Source organism: Coenobita brevimanus, chromosome 93, assembly GCF_032717465.1.
Source record: "Coenobita brevimanus isolate Jiangsu-jjx chromosome 93, ASM3271746v2, whole genome shotgun sequence".
Lineage (NCBI taxonomy): Eukaryota > Metazoa > Arthropoda > Malacostraca > Decapoda > Coenobitidae > Coenobita > Coenobita brevimanus.
The window spans coordinates 36,506,618-36,521,569 of NC_137046.1; the positions used below are offsets into that span (position 1 = coordinate 36,506,618).

General features: G+C 42.4%; 1 protein-coding gene across 1 annotated transcript in view; it reads left to right on the forward strand.

Moving 5' to 3' along the window:
• LOC145412400 (interleukin-1 receptor accessory protein-like 1-B) overlaps positions 1 to 12,425 on the forward strand; it is a 30,592-nt gene extending 18,167 nt beyond the window's left edge. The window contains exons 8-13 of the mRNA XM_080282287.1: positions 5,542 to 5,679; positions 6,513 to 6,673; positions 7,709 to 7,889; positions 8,028 to 8,100; positions 8,308 to 8,476; positions 12,294 to 12,425. Coding sequence (XP_080138413.1) covers positions 5,542 to 5,679; positions 6,513 to 6,673; positions 7,709 to 7,889; positions 8,028 to 8,100; positions 8,308 to 8,476; positions 12,294 to 12,425 — 854 coding nt within the window. The remainder of the gene's footprint in view (positions 1 to 5,541; positions 5,680 to 6,512; positions 6,674 to 7,708; positions 7,890 to 8,027; positions 8,101 to 8,307; positions 8,477 to 12,293) is intronic.
• Positions 12,426 to 14,952: the final 2,527 nt, after the last annotated feature.

The window sequence follows — 14,952 nt, forward strand, 5'->3', positions numbered from 1 at the left end:
TAATGAAACTTCATGGATAATAACTTTTCTGTGTCTGGTGTTTGTTTGGAGAGTTCAGGTATAAATATTTTCTCAGTGTCTGGTGTTACTGAATAATTATAAAGTGTGATAAGCTGAACTTTCAGGCCGGTTTTGACCTGTCCCATGGCTGTTCTGGTGTGACAAAGATTAATGGGATGCTTTTCTAAGGGTAGTAATTGGTTGTGGAGAGACTTTAGGGTGTGACTGCGATTATGTCGGTCAGGAGTTGAGTTGGTCATAGCTGATTCAGTTTCGGAATGTCATTCTATTACCTGCAAACCAGCGTCTAGTGAGTACAAGTAGTGTTGGGGCTGGTATGTTGATGGTTGAGTATTAGAATGTTGCGATGCTATGTCAGGTCATCAACAAAGACCAGTACAGTTACTGAAGGGGGGGTTTGGCAGGTCGTGGACGAAACGGTTAGTAAGTGAGGAAGAAAAGACTGAGCTCTGTGGGACACCGGTGGATGATACTACGAGTTTGGAACTTTGATTTACGTTGCTGAGATTTTGAAGTGGATCCGGATCACAATGCAAGAATAAATAATAAATCTTATTGGCGTTGGAGGAGGTATGCGCTCTTTGAGACTGTGCAACAAGGCAGACCAAGACCGTAGAATCAGTTGGGACTATGTGAGACAGTAAAAGTATTCGTTTGGTGTTAAAATGAACTTATAGCAGCAAATCAATAATTATCTTGGCTTTGGCAGAGGTATGCGCTCTCCGAGTGTTTTATAGTTTCCTGTTGTGATCATCGAATTGATGGGGTTACTATGTTTGTTGACATGCTGATGTTTACAGCCCAAAAATCTTTATCAACCTACTAATCGTCCTTGAAGCGAGATATTACGCAGCGGCTTAATATGTGTGTGTGACTTCTTGATGTTTACATCCGATATCTATATCAACCCGCCCATCGTCCTTGAGGCCAGATATTACGCCGTATCTTAATATATTTATGTGACTTGTTGATGTTTACTCCCACACACCTGGGGCCGTCAGCATCCGGCACACCCGCGCTCATAGGATGTTTGTCCACCAGGCACCAATACCGTACAACAACACGTGTGTCCTCACTAACCCGCACTGCCTGTCTCCGGGGACGATGCACTGAGGGTACAAAGTAGGGCGTCAACTCTTTCGCTGCGGTTCGGGCAGTTGGGATGTTCTAGGTTCGCACTGTAAGTGGTTCTGGCGATTTCGTAACACCTCTTCCTTGTCGATCTATTTTGCACATTTCACCTCAGTGTCCTCTTGAATGATAATGATGCAAACTCAGCCGAAATTAAACTGATATAAAAAGCACACAGGAGAATATAAACGCGTAATAAATCGCTAAGGAAGAGGTGCTTCGAAGCCTCCCAGGTCACTTTACCATACGGTCCAAAGGCATGGTAACCCAAGACGATTTTATTCAAGTGGGATACATTCTACCAGTCCAAGGCTAACAATCGCGAATAATTCTTTGTCAATGGTACGCCTAGGAATTATAACTACGATAATACCAGACGATACTGTTCAGCAGAGAAAAATCCTTGCAGGCAGAGAAGTGAAATGGAGCTCACGATCGAAATTTTGCGATGCCAATTTTTCATGTGGCGTAGTTTTCGTTGTATATAGACAAATGACTGGACGGCAGGATTTACCGACACCTGACGTTACTGAATAAAAAAAAAAAAAGTCGCATTTACCTGTTCAGTCCATATATATATATATATATATATATATATATATATATATATATATATATATATATATATATATAGTTGGCATGTCCAGACGACTTAATCAAATTTGGTTAAACTTTGCATTGGAGGGGTTAGAATGTTAAATACTCCTTCAATTACCCTTTTTTTATGAGAGAGGCCCTTCTTAAGCAGAATAAAATCTTAAGGGGCTGGCAAGAATAGATAAATAAGTATGACGTCGTAGTGATGGCGTTCAGGTTCACATAAATAAAATGTAATGACGCAGGCGCGTCTGAGTCAACTTGACCCCTTGCATCCGGTCACGTATATCTGGTTTATTCTTGCTAACTCCAGATTCTTTGCTGACCTTATACTTTTGAACTGGAGGATTTAGTTACAAACTCAAGGATCATTTCACTGATGAAAACATCTCAAGCAGAACACAATCGTCAAACAGCAGTAAGCATAACTTTGAAAATACGTCATCGACGTGAAGCGGTTATAAATAAATGCTGCACCAATGGCTAGGATTATGATGCAATTTTATCTTTTACTTACGACGAACCCGGCCTTGCTCAGGTAAATATCTATCTACCGGTAATTATCTATATAACCATGCATACCGGCATTGCCCGGGTCCCTGGAGAGCCATTCCTCCCCCACCTTCCGCCTCTGGCAGACGACCCCCAGTGCCACCTTTAATCCACTGGCACATTTCCTTAGATATATATACCCGATGGACCTTTTCACCCTTGGACCCATTCATACACCACCCTACCCACCCACCCATTCATACATCAACCTGCTCACCCACCCATTCATACACCACTCTGCCCACCCACTCATTCACACACCTCCCTGTCCACCCACTCATTCACACACCACTCTGCCCGCCCACCCACCCATTCACACACCACCCCGCCCGCCCACCCATCCACTCATCCCTGCCCATGTCTCTTTTGTGCCCCCTCCCGTCCCCCAACCATCCGCCTCCCCACCTGATGCGTTGTAATATTGGCATGATTGGAAGGTTAAAAAAGATGCGACAATCAGCCTCCAAACTCTACCATGTTGATTTTTGATTTAATTAACTCTACTTCTGGCCATCAAGGGAACCACCTCAGTCACATTAAATACAAATAAATTCCCTGTAGATAGTTCCTCCCTAATTTACTTCGCGGACACACACACACACACACACACACACACACACACACACACACTTTCAAAAACAGAGATAAGGCTTCAAGTGGCTAATAGACAGAAAAGGACAACACTACAGCTCTCACTTGTTACAGCATATCCACAGCACTTATTCGTCACTAGCATTATAATCTAGTGTTAATCTATAGTTACAACTTCAAGATGGGGAGATGGGTTTTGTAGGCCACGATAGAGTAAGAAGAAAATATTTTAGAGCTGGTGGTTGTGTATCTCCTCACCACACCCCCTAGCATCTTTTGGTTTTCTTCGCCTTCCAGGTACACCAATGTTCAACTCTGGAATAGTGTTCTCTTAGTTAGTCTTTCCTTCTGCCTGCATTTGGGCCGTATCCTAGGTGGCAATGGAGGCAATTATTTCTTAGCTATTCATTCTGCATGTTATACCTTCTCTCGTTTGTTGTCTGTGTCGCTTTATTTTTATCACAATCTGCACCAATAACATACAGGAGGATAATGAGGTGTAATGGTCAGGGTGAATCGCTAAGGATGACGTGCTACGAAATCTCCAAAGCCACTCAGACTACGAACCTTATTTACTTTTCGGTGCATCGTTTCTGTGATTTTGAAACTGATTATCATGAATTTGGTGCGTTTTTTTTTTTTTTTTTTTTTTTTTTTTTTTTTTTTTACAGCATAATTTCTTTGAGTCTCTGCTTTCTGGGCTCGATCGATCCGTAGATGTGAAAGAGTGGTTAGGATGCTCATGAAGATTACGAGGAATTAGTTTTTTTTTCGTCTCCCTTTTCTTTATCAGGTATAAAATCGCTATATAATACAAATACCACTGCACCTGAAATAACCATCAGCTGATCCTCAATTACCCTTTCCATAAAAAAAAAAAGTATGTTTACGCCTGATTTAATAAAGCCTTCTACCTGGGGTTAAATTCACTAATAAGTACGATCATCTTCCTTTCGTTACTCTGATTAATACTTACAGGAAAGGTAAATATAGTTTAGAATCTTCCCTCGGCTTCTGTTCTTCCCCCCCCAAAAAAAAAATAGAGACGAGAAGAGTAACATGCATTTGTGTGTGTGTGTGTGTGTGTGTGTGTGTGTGTGTGTGTGTGTGTGTGTGTGTGTGGAGAGAGAGACGTAGACTGCAGAAGCTTTACATGTCTCTTCCTTTTCCTGTAAATCAAAATCCGAATTACAAAGGGGGATACTGATGTGATTTACCTTAGTCTTGTCCTCTACAATAATACCAGGCTGACAAATCTGAAGCCTAGTTTACGTGCCCCTTACTTGTCCTGTGAATCAAAATCTGAGTTACGAAGGGGATACTGATGTGATTTTCCTGAGTCTTGCCCAGCACAGTAATACCAGGCTGACAAAAGCTGGGGGATGGTGTTGTGGGAACGTGGGTAAGGCTAAGGGAGTGAATAATTTGCAGGCAGCACACGCCTCGCACTGTTTTCATCAGGGCCAGTGAGCGTCAAGTGCTGGGTTCCTGGCACTGAAATGAATACACACAACTTTTTGTTTAGGTCTCGTTCTCGTTCTAGTGTGTGTGTGTGTGTGTGTGTTAACGTACAGCATGCCGATTCAGTAATTCGTCGCTTCCTGATTATAGAATCACAACTGTCCTGACCATGAGAGTTAACAGAGTATTACTACAGGCCTGCCTTTGAAAGCGTCTATAACGATACATAGGAAAGCTGACCATACGTACTTTGCAGTTTGAGTGTTTATTGCACTCTTTTAAAATTTTATCCATCACCTCATTGCCTCTTTAAATTATCTGTACATTATTTCTATACGAAGGTACGTGGTTGGGAAAAGTAAGTTAGGAGTAAGCTGGATACTATCTTCTGATCGGGAAAGATTCTTCATTATTTCTGAATTAAATTATATGGGAAGAAGATGGAATTTCCTTTCCATATCACTGTGCAACTGCGTATGGCACTCTAGTATCCATACGAGATGACAAAAAGGGAACTCGAGAAATTGCAGTTCTTCCTCGCCAGTTTTCTTTGTTGCATTATCACTGTCGAGAGGAGTGAACTGGAGAAACAGCGTAGTTCCTCCTCGACAGTTTTCTTTGTCATACTTCGCTCTCTACCATATTTTTAGTTAGCTTGGAGATTTCGCAATACCTCTTCCTCAGCGATTGTGCATAACCGATATTTAAAAGGGACTAGGCATTGTTTGTATGGGATGGTATCAGTGACGTGTAACTTAAGAAGTATGAGCGCAATGACGAAGAGGTGTAAGGGTGACTGTTATATTTTGTCTGCATTAGGATGTGGCTCAAGTTTGAACAAAGGCGACTGCTGGATTTTCGTTGTGCAAGGATGTGTGTCACGCTTAATGCCAGAGATTTTAATGACAAGCACACTTCATTACCTCCTTTGGCACAATTATTATTATTATTATTATTATTATTATTATTACTACTACTACTACTACTACTAATTTTATGTTACAGCTTCACGCCTCCCCGCAATTAGACACCTCATGCCCCGCAGTTTGGTTACTACTGATGTTAAAACGTTATACTGTATATGTGTGCGTGTGTACGTGTGTCAGTGTGGTGCACTTGGTGGTGGACAGGTAAAGTTATAATGATGCTGCTGCTGATGATTATGATGATGATGTACGTGTGCTTCAGAGAGTGGGAAGATGGACGTGCTGGTGGTGGCGGGCGAGTCTGCATCGTGGTGGGTGTGGGGTGTGCTGCTGCCCATGCTGGAGGACACCTATCACTACAGCTGCTTCTTCCCACAGCGGGACATGCACGCCGGCGACTGTGAGTTGAACACTTGACAAGACTAACAGCCTTCAAATAAGTATATGATCCTATCTTTAACCAACACCATGAATCTAAATGTACAGCCACCAGCATAAGGTAGCCAACAATTTCTTGCGGTCTGTGGCAGTGGAAAGTGTTATATGAAACGTATTTGTGCTGGCATTATGAAACACACAAATAAAGGCGTAGGGTATGTGAAGGAAGGAGATACTCTAACCTTCTGGAAGGAATGAGAAATATGGAAGGCAGGGGAAAATGGCTCCAGTGGTAAAGCTAGAATTTTAAAAATGGGGCAGCCAAGCTCACTTATGGGGGATCTACGGAAAACTCTTCAGGGAGGGAGAAGGGTAATGCCCCGGAAATTTGTGGCCACACACATTTCCAGGGGTGGCAAGGGCCACCCTAGCCACCTATCTGGCTACACCACTGCATGGCTGTATTTGCATTCAAACAGACTCTTAATCCAAGTCTCAGGAAGTGTATTATTCAGCTTCTTTTTACAAGGGTGTAGCAGAATTTAGTCGTAATATACTGTGAATGAAACAACAGGCAGGGCATCACTATACACGAGCTGTCTTGCATACTGGCATATGGAAAACTCCTAAATGATCAAATACCTATCCGTCGCCGTGATCCTAGAGATGATGTATATTGGTGTCGACGTGTGACTGTGGTGTTGAGGAACTGGTACATGGAAAACACCTAAACTATTATAGAATCGCCATTTCCGATGATCTTGGAGGAAGTAGTGGCTGCAGTTAGGGGTGTGGTGGTGGTGGTGGTGAGAGATATATATGTAAAACACGTAAAATATAACTTACCATTTTCAGTGATCCTGGAGGAGGTGGCGGCTGCTGTATGGCGGTGTCGACGTGTGGTGGTGGTGGTGACCCCTTGCCTGACTCAGTGTCCCTGGGCCGCATGGGCGCTGCACCACGCACTCCAGGCATCACTCAAGGCACGCACAGGCATCATCGCACTCATCCTACAGGTAACGTAGACAAGATTTAATATTTTATCTACAGTTAGCAGAAGGAAACGCTGCAAGATAACGCTAACCACCAATAAACACACTTTTTTCTTCATTATAAAAGGTTAAAATAGAAAGATTTATAATTATATATTTTTGATAAGGACTAACGCCTTGAGTCCTATTACACTTTTGAATCTCGCTGAGGTTGGTGCATTTGGATACTTAATTTAGACTAACACGAAACGATCTTGTTCAGCTGAGAGAAATTGTGGCTTCAAAGGCGTCAATAACTACCTCCAGTAACCCTTTCTTCTGCAACTGGTACACCTATAGCGAGATTAATATGTCAAAGATCCCTAACCCCTTTAAAGCTCGGTTGATGGTCAGGTGTAGTCAGATTGGAGGGGAGATGTAACTAGTAACCAAGGAGGCTCATTCCTACCCCATAACTTAGTTTCACCGAATTTCATACAACTACGACTCCAGGCTATTCAAGTTGTGAGTGACCCAGTTGTCAAGTGAAAACCAACTGACTTTCGTAATTTTAACACCAAGTGATTTTGTACTGTCGTGGGAAATTTTAGTAATCAAAAAGAGTTGGCCACTTCACATCAATGACATTTATTTCTATTTAATTTTTGCTACCTATTGATAGATTTATTAAGCTTAGAGGAGGCTTTTGGAACTGGAGAGGTGAGATATAGCCTTCACTAACCAAGTCTATAGAAGGTCTTGCTTTAGTCGAATACTATCGTCTTTTGGTAGCAAAAATCTCTATCTATCTATCTACATGAGACATACGTGATCGGGTTAATGTTGTTAGCGTATTTAATCCGTTGATGTATTTAGTTTATGCCTCCTACCTCCAGACAAGTTTGTTAGCTTTGGAGAAACCATTTGTAGTGACGGTGTTAGATAAAAGTCCTCGCTGACCACTTCACAAGCTGAGTTCTTTCCCTAAACTTGAGAAAACAGTCTGAAGATAGCAAGAGTAAAATGAAAAATAAGTCATCGGACCGAATGGGTTAATGACATCATATCACCTAATTCCAGGACATCAAACAGAGCGAAGCTCGTCTGTCCGACCACACTGGCCTCATGAAGAACCTGAAGCTGGTGAGGTCACTACGCGTACCCCAATCGTGTGGCCTCCAAGCACTTCAAGGCAGGGACACCACACAGCAATGCACAATACAGGATGAAAGCAGCAGGGGCGGCAGTAGGATGAAGAGACGTAGGGACAGGAAACCCGAGAATACCCAGAAGCCAAAGAGCCTTCAGAGAAAAGGAAGGAAAAGGGACTGGCTGGAGAAGAAGAGAGAGGAGAAGGATGAGTATAAGCAGAATCGAAAGGAGAGGATGTCAAGGCTAGAGGTTCCAAGTGGGGCTGGTTCAAGGCTGAGGTCTCGCTCCAGGTCAAGGTCAAGGTCAAAGTCCCCGTTCGAGTGCACCTGGCGACTGATAGACGAGGAGGAACGCCGGGAGGTGGAGTGTTACAGCACTCGCAACTCGAACGATCTCCCGGCAAAGAAGGAAAAGAAGGGGAAAGGAGGAGAAACTCTGAAAAACGGTGTTGACGAAAATCCGAGATCTGGTTTGACGCTGACACTGCCTGAGCTGACGTGCCCCCCTGGTTCCTGGTCACCTGGTAGTCAGCGTCTCAGCAACATGATCAGCAGCAGCAATGCGGCCTCGCGGGAAAGTCTAGGGCAGGGCAAGAAGAATGGTATTGAGAGCGATGCGCCTTTTGCTGAGGGGCTGCAGGACCTCGACTCTCCCTGCTCACTCACCCCTTTCATCCTCGAGCCCGCCCACACCCCGGTAAGTTGCTATAAGGCTCTGTTTACTAACCCCCACCCTCACCTCACGCATCACAACTTCCAGACCCTTGCTCACTGTTTGGTCTCAGGAACTTGAATAATGATGATAATAATAAGATCGTAAAAAGTGGCACTGACTGTTGCATGTACAACTTCTGATGATGGAGGGGAAAAAAGTGAGACAGGTTTTGGTACCGACTGGATGGAGTGCTAGGACAGATGCCCATGAGTCGGAGTGTTTGTGATGGGAGATTGAATGGAAGAGTTGACACTGGTCCTGTAAATGATGTAATGGGTCATTGTGAAGTGTCGGGAGAACGATTATGGATGGCGACTGCAATACATGTGTTAGGAAAGGAGGTTGTACGCTACGGGTTCACATTACATGCACAAAGAGGCATACAAGTAAACGTGGTATAGAGAGGCTATGAGTGTGTTGAAAGGAGATTGGCTAATTACGTGCTTATGGAAAGACGGGTTCTTGGGACTGCTGTGGATACGAGGGAGGTGAGAGAATGATGAAGAGGTTTATCTGATTATATGATTGTGGTATGCTATGAACAACTGAGAAACTAAGAGAAGCGTGGTGGATAAAGGGAGAGATGAATATTCAGAGTGAAAGAATAAATGTAAATCCGTGAAACAAAGCAGCGGCAGATAAATACCATCTAAAGGTACTGTGGGAGTTAAGAGTCTGTGTACTGAGAGCACATGGATTTGGAAGAATTAAGGAAGCAGGGAGTGTCTGGTTAAGAAGAATCAAAGCTGTTCCTGTGTGTAGCGTCGCAAGTGTAACAACTATTATAATAGGTACAGCTAACTGGGATGTGAAGGTTGGAAGGGCAGTAGAGGAAAATGACTATTGGCATCAAAGCGGGGTGTTAATGGAGAATGAATAACACAGTCAGACTCCTATGTCATCATAAGTTGAATAAAACTGTATGTTGCTAAGTAAATAAAATAGTGTTACTGACGCGACTATGTGAAGGTAATTAATATTCTGTGACGATAATGAATTGACACAGGAATTATAAATGGCATTATACAGTTTAAATCCCGTCTGTGTCTGTCTGCCTGTCCACAACCCGAGTTTTAAACTGTTTCATTACCCCATCCACATATATAGTGAACGACCATGGGTACATTACACATCCTTATCTCCCTCCAGCATTGACACCAAACCACTCAATTAGACACCAACTGGACAACCATGTACTGTTCTATATCCTTCACTACCACCATAAAAACTCGTTTCACCATTCACCCTCTCTCCATCCACACCGTACAAACATTAAATCTTTCATAATCCTTCTCCGTTTCCATTGTAGTACAGTTTTCCCTGGTCCAAAACTGCCACAAATGCCATACAGACAATATTCACATGGTTTCTCCAATATCTTTCTCGTTGCAAATATTTGATCCACACAGCATCCACCACTGCTAAAATCGTCCTGTCCATCACTCACCCGGTGTTTGATATATTTCTTATCTTCTCTCTAATCATTTTTCCGTATACCTTTTGCAAAATATACAGCAACGTGGTGAATTCATTTCGATCACCTTTACTTCAATGGACGTCTGTGGGCGTCATGCTTTGAAAGTAAAATTTACTTTAATGCAGTAAGATAAAAGTGATGGTTACTGAGAGAGAAGGTGACTTTCATATCAGGATGCTAGCGAATGGCGAGAGACGAACTAGTGAAGGAGTGCAAGTACTTGGGTGTATTAACAGAAAAGATAGGTAGATGTACAAAGATGGTTGAAAGCAGAGTGGCACAGGAAGGGAAAGTGGCTGGTTTGATGAAGATCTTGATACTGAAGAGAGGTCTGAGTGTGAAGATTGGGAGATGAATGCATCGGGTTAATTTAGTGCCAACAATAATAATATCTGTGTGTGAGAACTTCATGTGGCATGAGGACGAAATGCTGTGGTTATGATTTATGAGGAACGAATGAATGTGTGTGTGTGTGTGTGTGTGTGTGTGTGTGTGTGTGTGTGTGTGTGTGTGTGTGTGTGTGTGTGTGTGTGTGTGTGTGTGTGTGTGTGTGTGTGTGTGTGTGTGTGTGTGTGTGTGTGTGTGTGTGTGTGTGTGTGTGTGTGTGTGTGTGTGTGTGTGTGTGTGTGTGTGTGTGTGTGTGTGTGTGTGTGTGTGTGTGTGTGTGTGTGTGTGTGTGTGTGTGTGTGTGTGTGTGTGTGTGTGTGTGTGTGTGTGTGTGTGTGTGTGTGTGTGTGTGTGTGTGTGTGATGTGGGTAGAGTGGTTAGGGTATGAAATAATCTGATTTGTGAAAGATGTGGAATAAGGAAACCTGTTGATAATAAGGTTGGAGACTGGGCTTAGATGGTTGGGTTATATGGAGACGAGGCATGTCAACAGAGTGATGAAAAGGGTATACGTAAGAGCCTGAAGGTGGAAGGAGGTGCGGTAGACTATAAATGTGGATGGATGCAATAAATAAGTCTGTAATAGAGGTATGGAGGTCACTGGGACAAGGGAACTGACAGGGAATTAAGCAGGTGGGATGAATTATGTAAGAGGAGCCAAATGTGAAGGGCTTTGCATCCCTCCCCTCCTTTTTTCTTTTTTAACTTAATGGTCGTAGGATTGACTCTACTTCATTTATAATATGAAGGACACATGTATAGAAAAAAGGTGCATATGGTTATGTTTGTGAGGTAGAACCAGGATTCCGGAGGTCTGAAGGATGAGTGAATGAGTGGCCTGTTGACTGGGTATGCTTCTGATTAGTTCCTCCTCTGTTGCGTTTATCATTTCATTGCTTCCTGGACCTCACTTCAACCCATCCTTCGGTACGAAAAATAGATCGAGATGATGATGATGATGATTACTGATTATAACGAATAATGATGTTGAATGATGATGATGATTGAAGTTTGACCATTAACGATGATTGATGATATGATGATTAGGAAAAACAACGACATTACCAAAAAGCAATAGCAACAAGAACCACAACAACAGCAACAGCAACAGTAATAACAATAGTAACAACAACAACACAAGAGCAAGAGCAACAACACAACAACAGCAGCAACAGCAAGAACAACAACAATAAAAATAATAATAATAATTCTAATAATAATAATAATAAAATTTATGGGCTAATAATACACAAAAGACCGTATTCCAGGTAGAAGAGGAGGCTTCGGAGCACCTCTTCTCTTAGCTACTTAATCTCTGTGTTGCATCATTCACCTTAACTTGGCCTTGATTTGTGTCCTCCTGATACTTATTTCGGTAAGTCAGTGTCAGAACAAGACAATACTACGGTTCTACATCCTTTCCATTGCACTTCCTCGTGACTAGCACCCAATCTTAGTGTTAATCTATTGTTACAACTCAGCATTCAAGATGGTCACAGGGAAATTTTAGGCCAAGTTAGAATGAAATGGGTATAGTTTTACGAACGTAATACTGCCAGAGTTTACATTAATAACATAAGAGTATACTGAGGTGTAATGTGCAGAATAAATTGCTAAGGAAGAGGTGCTACGAAGTTTCCCAAGCCACAACCTAGGAGCTAACCGAGTCGTATTATCATCAGCTTAATTGGATTTTTAGCAACACTTCCTTGGCGATTTACTCTGCATATTACATTTCAGCATTGTCTTTTCAGCCTAATCAGTACTATCTTTTTTACAATTTATATCTTTTTAGGTATTAGTACAGACTACGTAAAAACCATCCAAAAATATATCGTGTCAAGAAACAGAAATGAAGTTACAACGAAGTGGTTTTGGACAAGAATACGCGCCATGGTGCACCGTGCCAATAAACTGCGTGGGTGTGTTTTGCAGGTGGCGGTGCGAGGAGGGCGAAGTGTTTGTGACAGTCTGAGGTTGCTGTGTTCAGGCGACCCGGAGATGGTCTTCTGGAACACACTTATATACAGGCTTGGATCCCCCGCTGCAACGCCATCCCAGGTGTGAGGGAAGGAAAGAAGAGGAAAGAAGCTAGAGAGAAGGAAAGATAAGGGGAGAAAAGTAATAGGAGGGAGGAAGGGATGGGGTACGGGGGAAGGGATGGGGTACGGGGGAAGGGATGGGGTAAGGGAGAAGGAATGGGCAGGAAATGGGGGGAAAAGGGTGAGGGAAAACAATATAGGGAGAGGGAAAACAATATACGGAGAGGGAAAAGAAAGAAAGGGAGGGCAGGAGGTGTGAATTACAAGGAAAAGAGGAAAGGTGAAGAAATGAGGAGGGAAGAGTGGGGGGAAGGGATGAGGGAGAAAAAAATGGAAACGAAAAGGAGGGAAAGGGGTGAGGCAAAAGTAAACAGGAAGAGGGAATAGGGAAGAACAGAAAAGAGTTAGGAAGACGGAAAAAAAGGAGAGGAAAGGGTAGGTGGGAGTAGTAGAATGCGAGGTGGAAGGTGAAGGTGGGGGACATGGGAAGGGTAGAGAGGAGGATATTGGAGGTGTGGACAGGGATGAGAACAGGAAGGGGCAGAGGGAAAAAAAATGGGAGAGGGTAGAGGGGGAAGGGGGAAGGTGAGGAGGTGTAGGAAGTGGGAAGGTGAGGAGGTGTAGGGAGGGGGAAGGTGAAGAGGTATGGAGAGGGGAAGGTAAAAGATGTAGATGGGAGTGAGGTAAGGAAGTGTGGAAAAGGGAGGAGGCGGTGGAGACAGAAGTGTTGAGACTAGCGGAGGTTTTGTGTATTATTAGAAAATATTAACTCCACTGTCAGCTCATTCTATGCCAGTGTGCAGTATGGCTTATCACTCCTTACCGGAGAAGTCCGGTGTTGTAGTGGACCTGAAGAAGAAAACAGAGAAGAGAATGAAGAAGAGCAGGAAGCAGAAAGAGAGAAGAAAGGAAGGAGAAGGTTGGAGGAACAAGAGTGCAGAGAAAATCAAATAACTGTGTAAGAATCCAGGATGACTGGTAAAAAGAATAAGTAAATTAAGGTAAAAATGAGTATTTGTGATGGAGGCAAGGAGTAAGAGAGTTGGATTTACAGCGTAATATAAATTAAGGAACTGTGGTACAGGAGGAAATTCAGCTGAACACTAAAGCTGCCGGGAATAAACAGAGTATATTAAACAACGTAATCCTTTCAATTTAGTGAAGTACCGTAAATGTTATTCTATGTTTTGCTACAATCAAACGATTTTATTCTGCTTAGGGGAGACCTTTCGGACTAGAGATGTTAGAAAAAGCTTTCATTAACTCTTTTATAGCAAGAAATTTCCTCTCAAGCGAATACAATCAGTAAAGATAGCAGGATTATGCCCAAAATTTACCGGAACGTCATTGGATTGAACGGATCAAAGATAGGGAAGTTCTTCACGTTATCTGATACGAGGCAGTATTTTATGAGGGGAACTGCATAGTTTTTATGTCACACAGGTCATCATTTAACCACTGTGCTTCTCTGTGTCTCCATTTCAGCTAAGCAAATTCCTGCATTCAGTTAAATGGATAGAGAGTGAGAGTGAATGCACTTCTTATAAATACTACAATGAATTTTTTAAAGGAAATGCAGAAAGAAGCACTATGAATGAGGTGACTAAACATGCAAGTCTTGGATTACTGGTATCCATATTTTTGTATATTTTAGGTATTTTCACGATATATTTCTTTTCCCTTTGTACTCGCGAGGAAGGATCCATATTCAGAAGAATTCTAATGCATTGCATTTTCAAGGCGCTTGGATTCAAGCATTTACATTTTATACCAGCATAGAAAATGTGAGCAACCCAGAATGCAGAGTTAAGAAATAGGATTTCTCTGGAAAGAGAAACTAAACCAGCTTAAATATTAGAGAGAGAGGATGTGAACAAAGTTTTGCATGAGACTGCTGAATGTACGATTGGAAGGAGACATAGATTCAGGAGAAAGAAATGGATATCAGAGGAAACGTGGGATATGATAAAAAGGAGAGGTGAGGCTAAATTGAGGAGTGAGATGCAATGCGCTGATGAACGAGAGATTGAATTAGCAAGAGCTGCGTACTGGAGTTTGAATTCAGAAGTAAGAAGGTTAGCTAGGAGAGATAAAAGAAGATGTGTGGATGAAAAGGTTGCAGAGACTGAAATCTTAATAAACAAAAATGATGGACAGAGTCAAAGAATAGCATATGAATCGATTAGAGAACTGAGTGGTAATGCAGGTAAACGCAAGGAAATACCAGTTAGAGACAGGGAAGGAAATTTATTGACCAAAGATGGAGATATTAAAAATAGATGGAAAGAGCATTTTGAGACAGTTCTTAATAGACCAATACCACCAGAAGAGGATATACCGTCTGCTCAGGAAGATTTAAATATAGAAACAGGAGAGTTGAGGCTTGCAGAAGTGGAGAAAGCAGTAAAACAGTTAAAGAATAACAAGGCACCAGGGGAGGATGGTTTATTTCCGGAAATGTTTAAAGTGGAGGGGGATAGATTAATAATGATCTTGACCAAGCTATTCAATAAGATATGGGTGACGGGGTTACTACCATCAGTTTGGAAGAA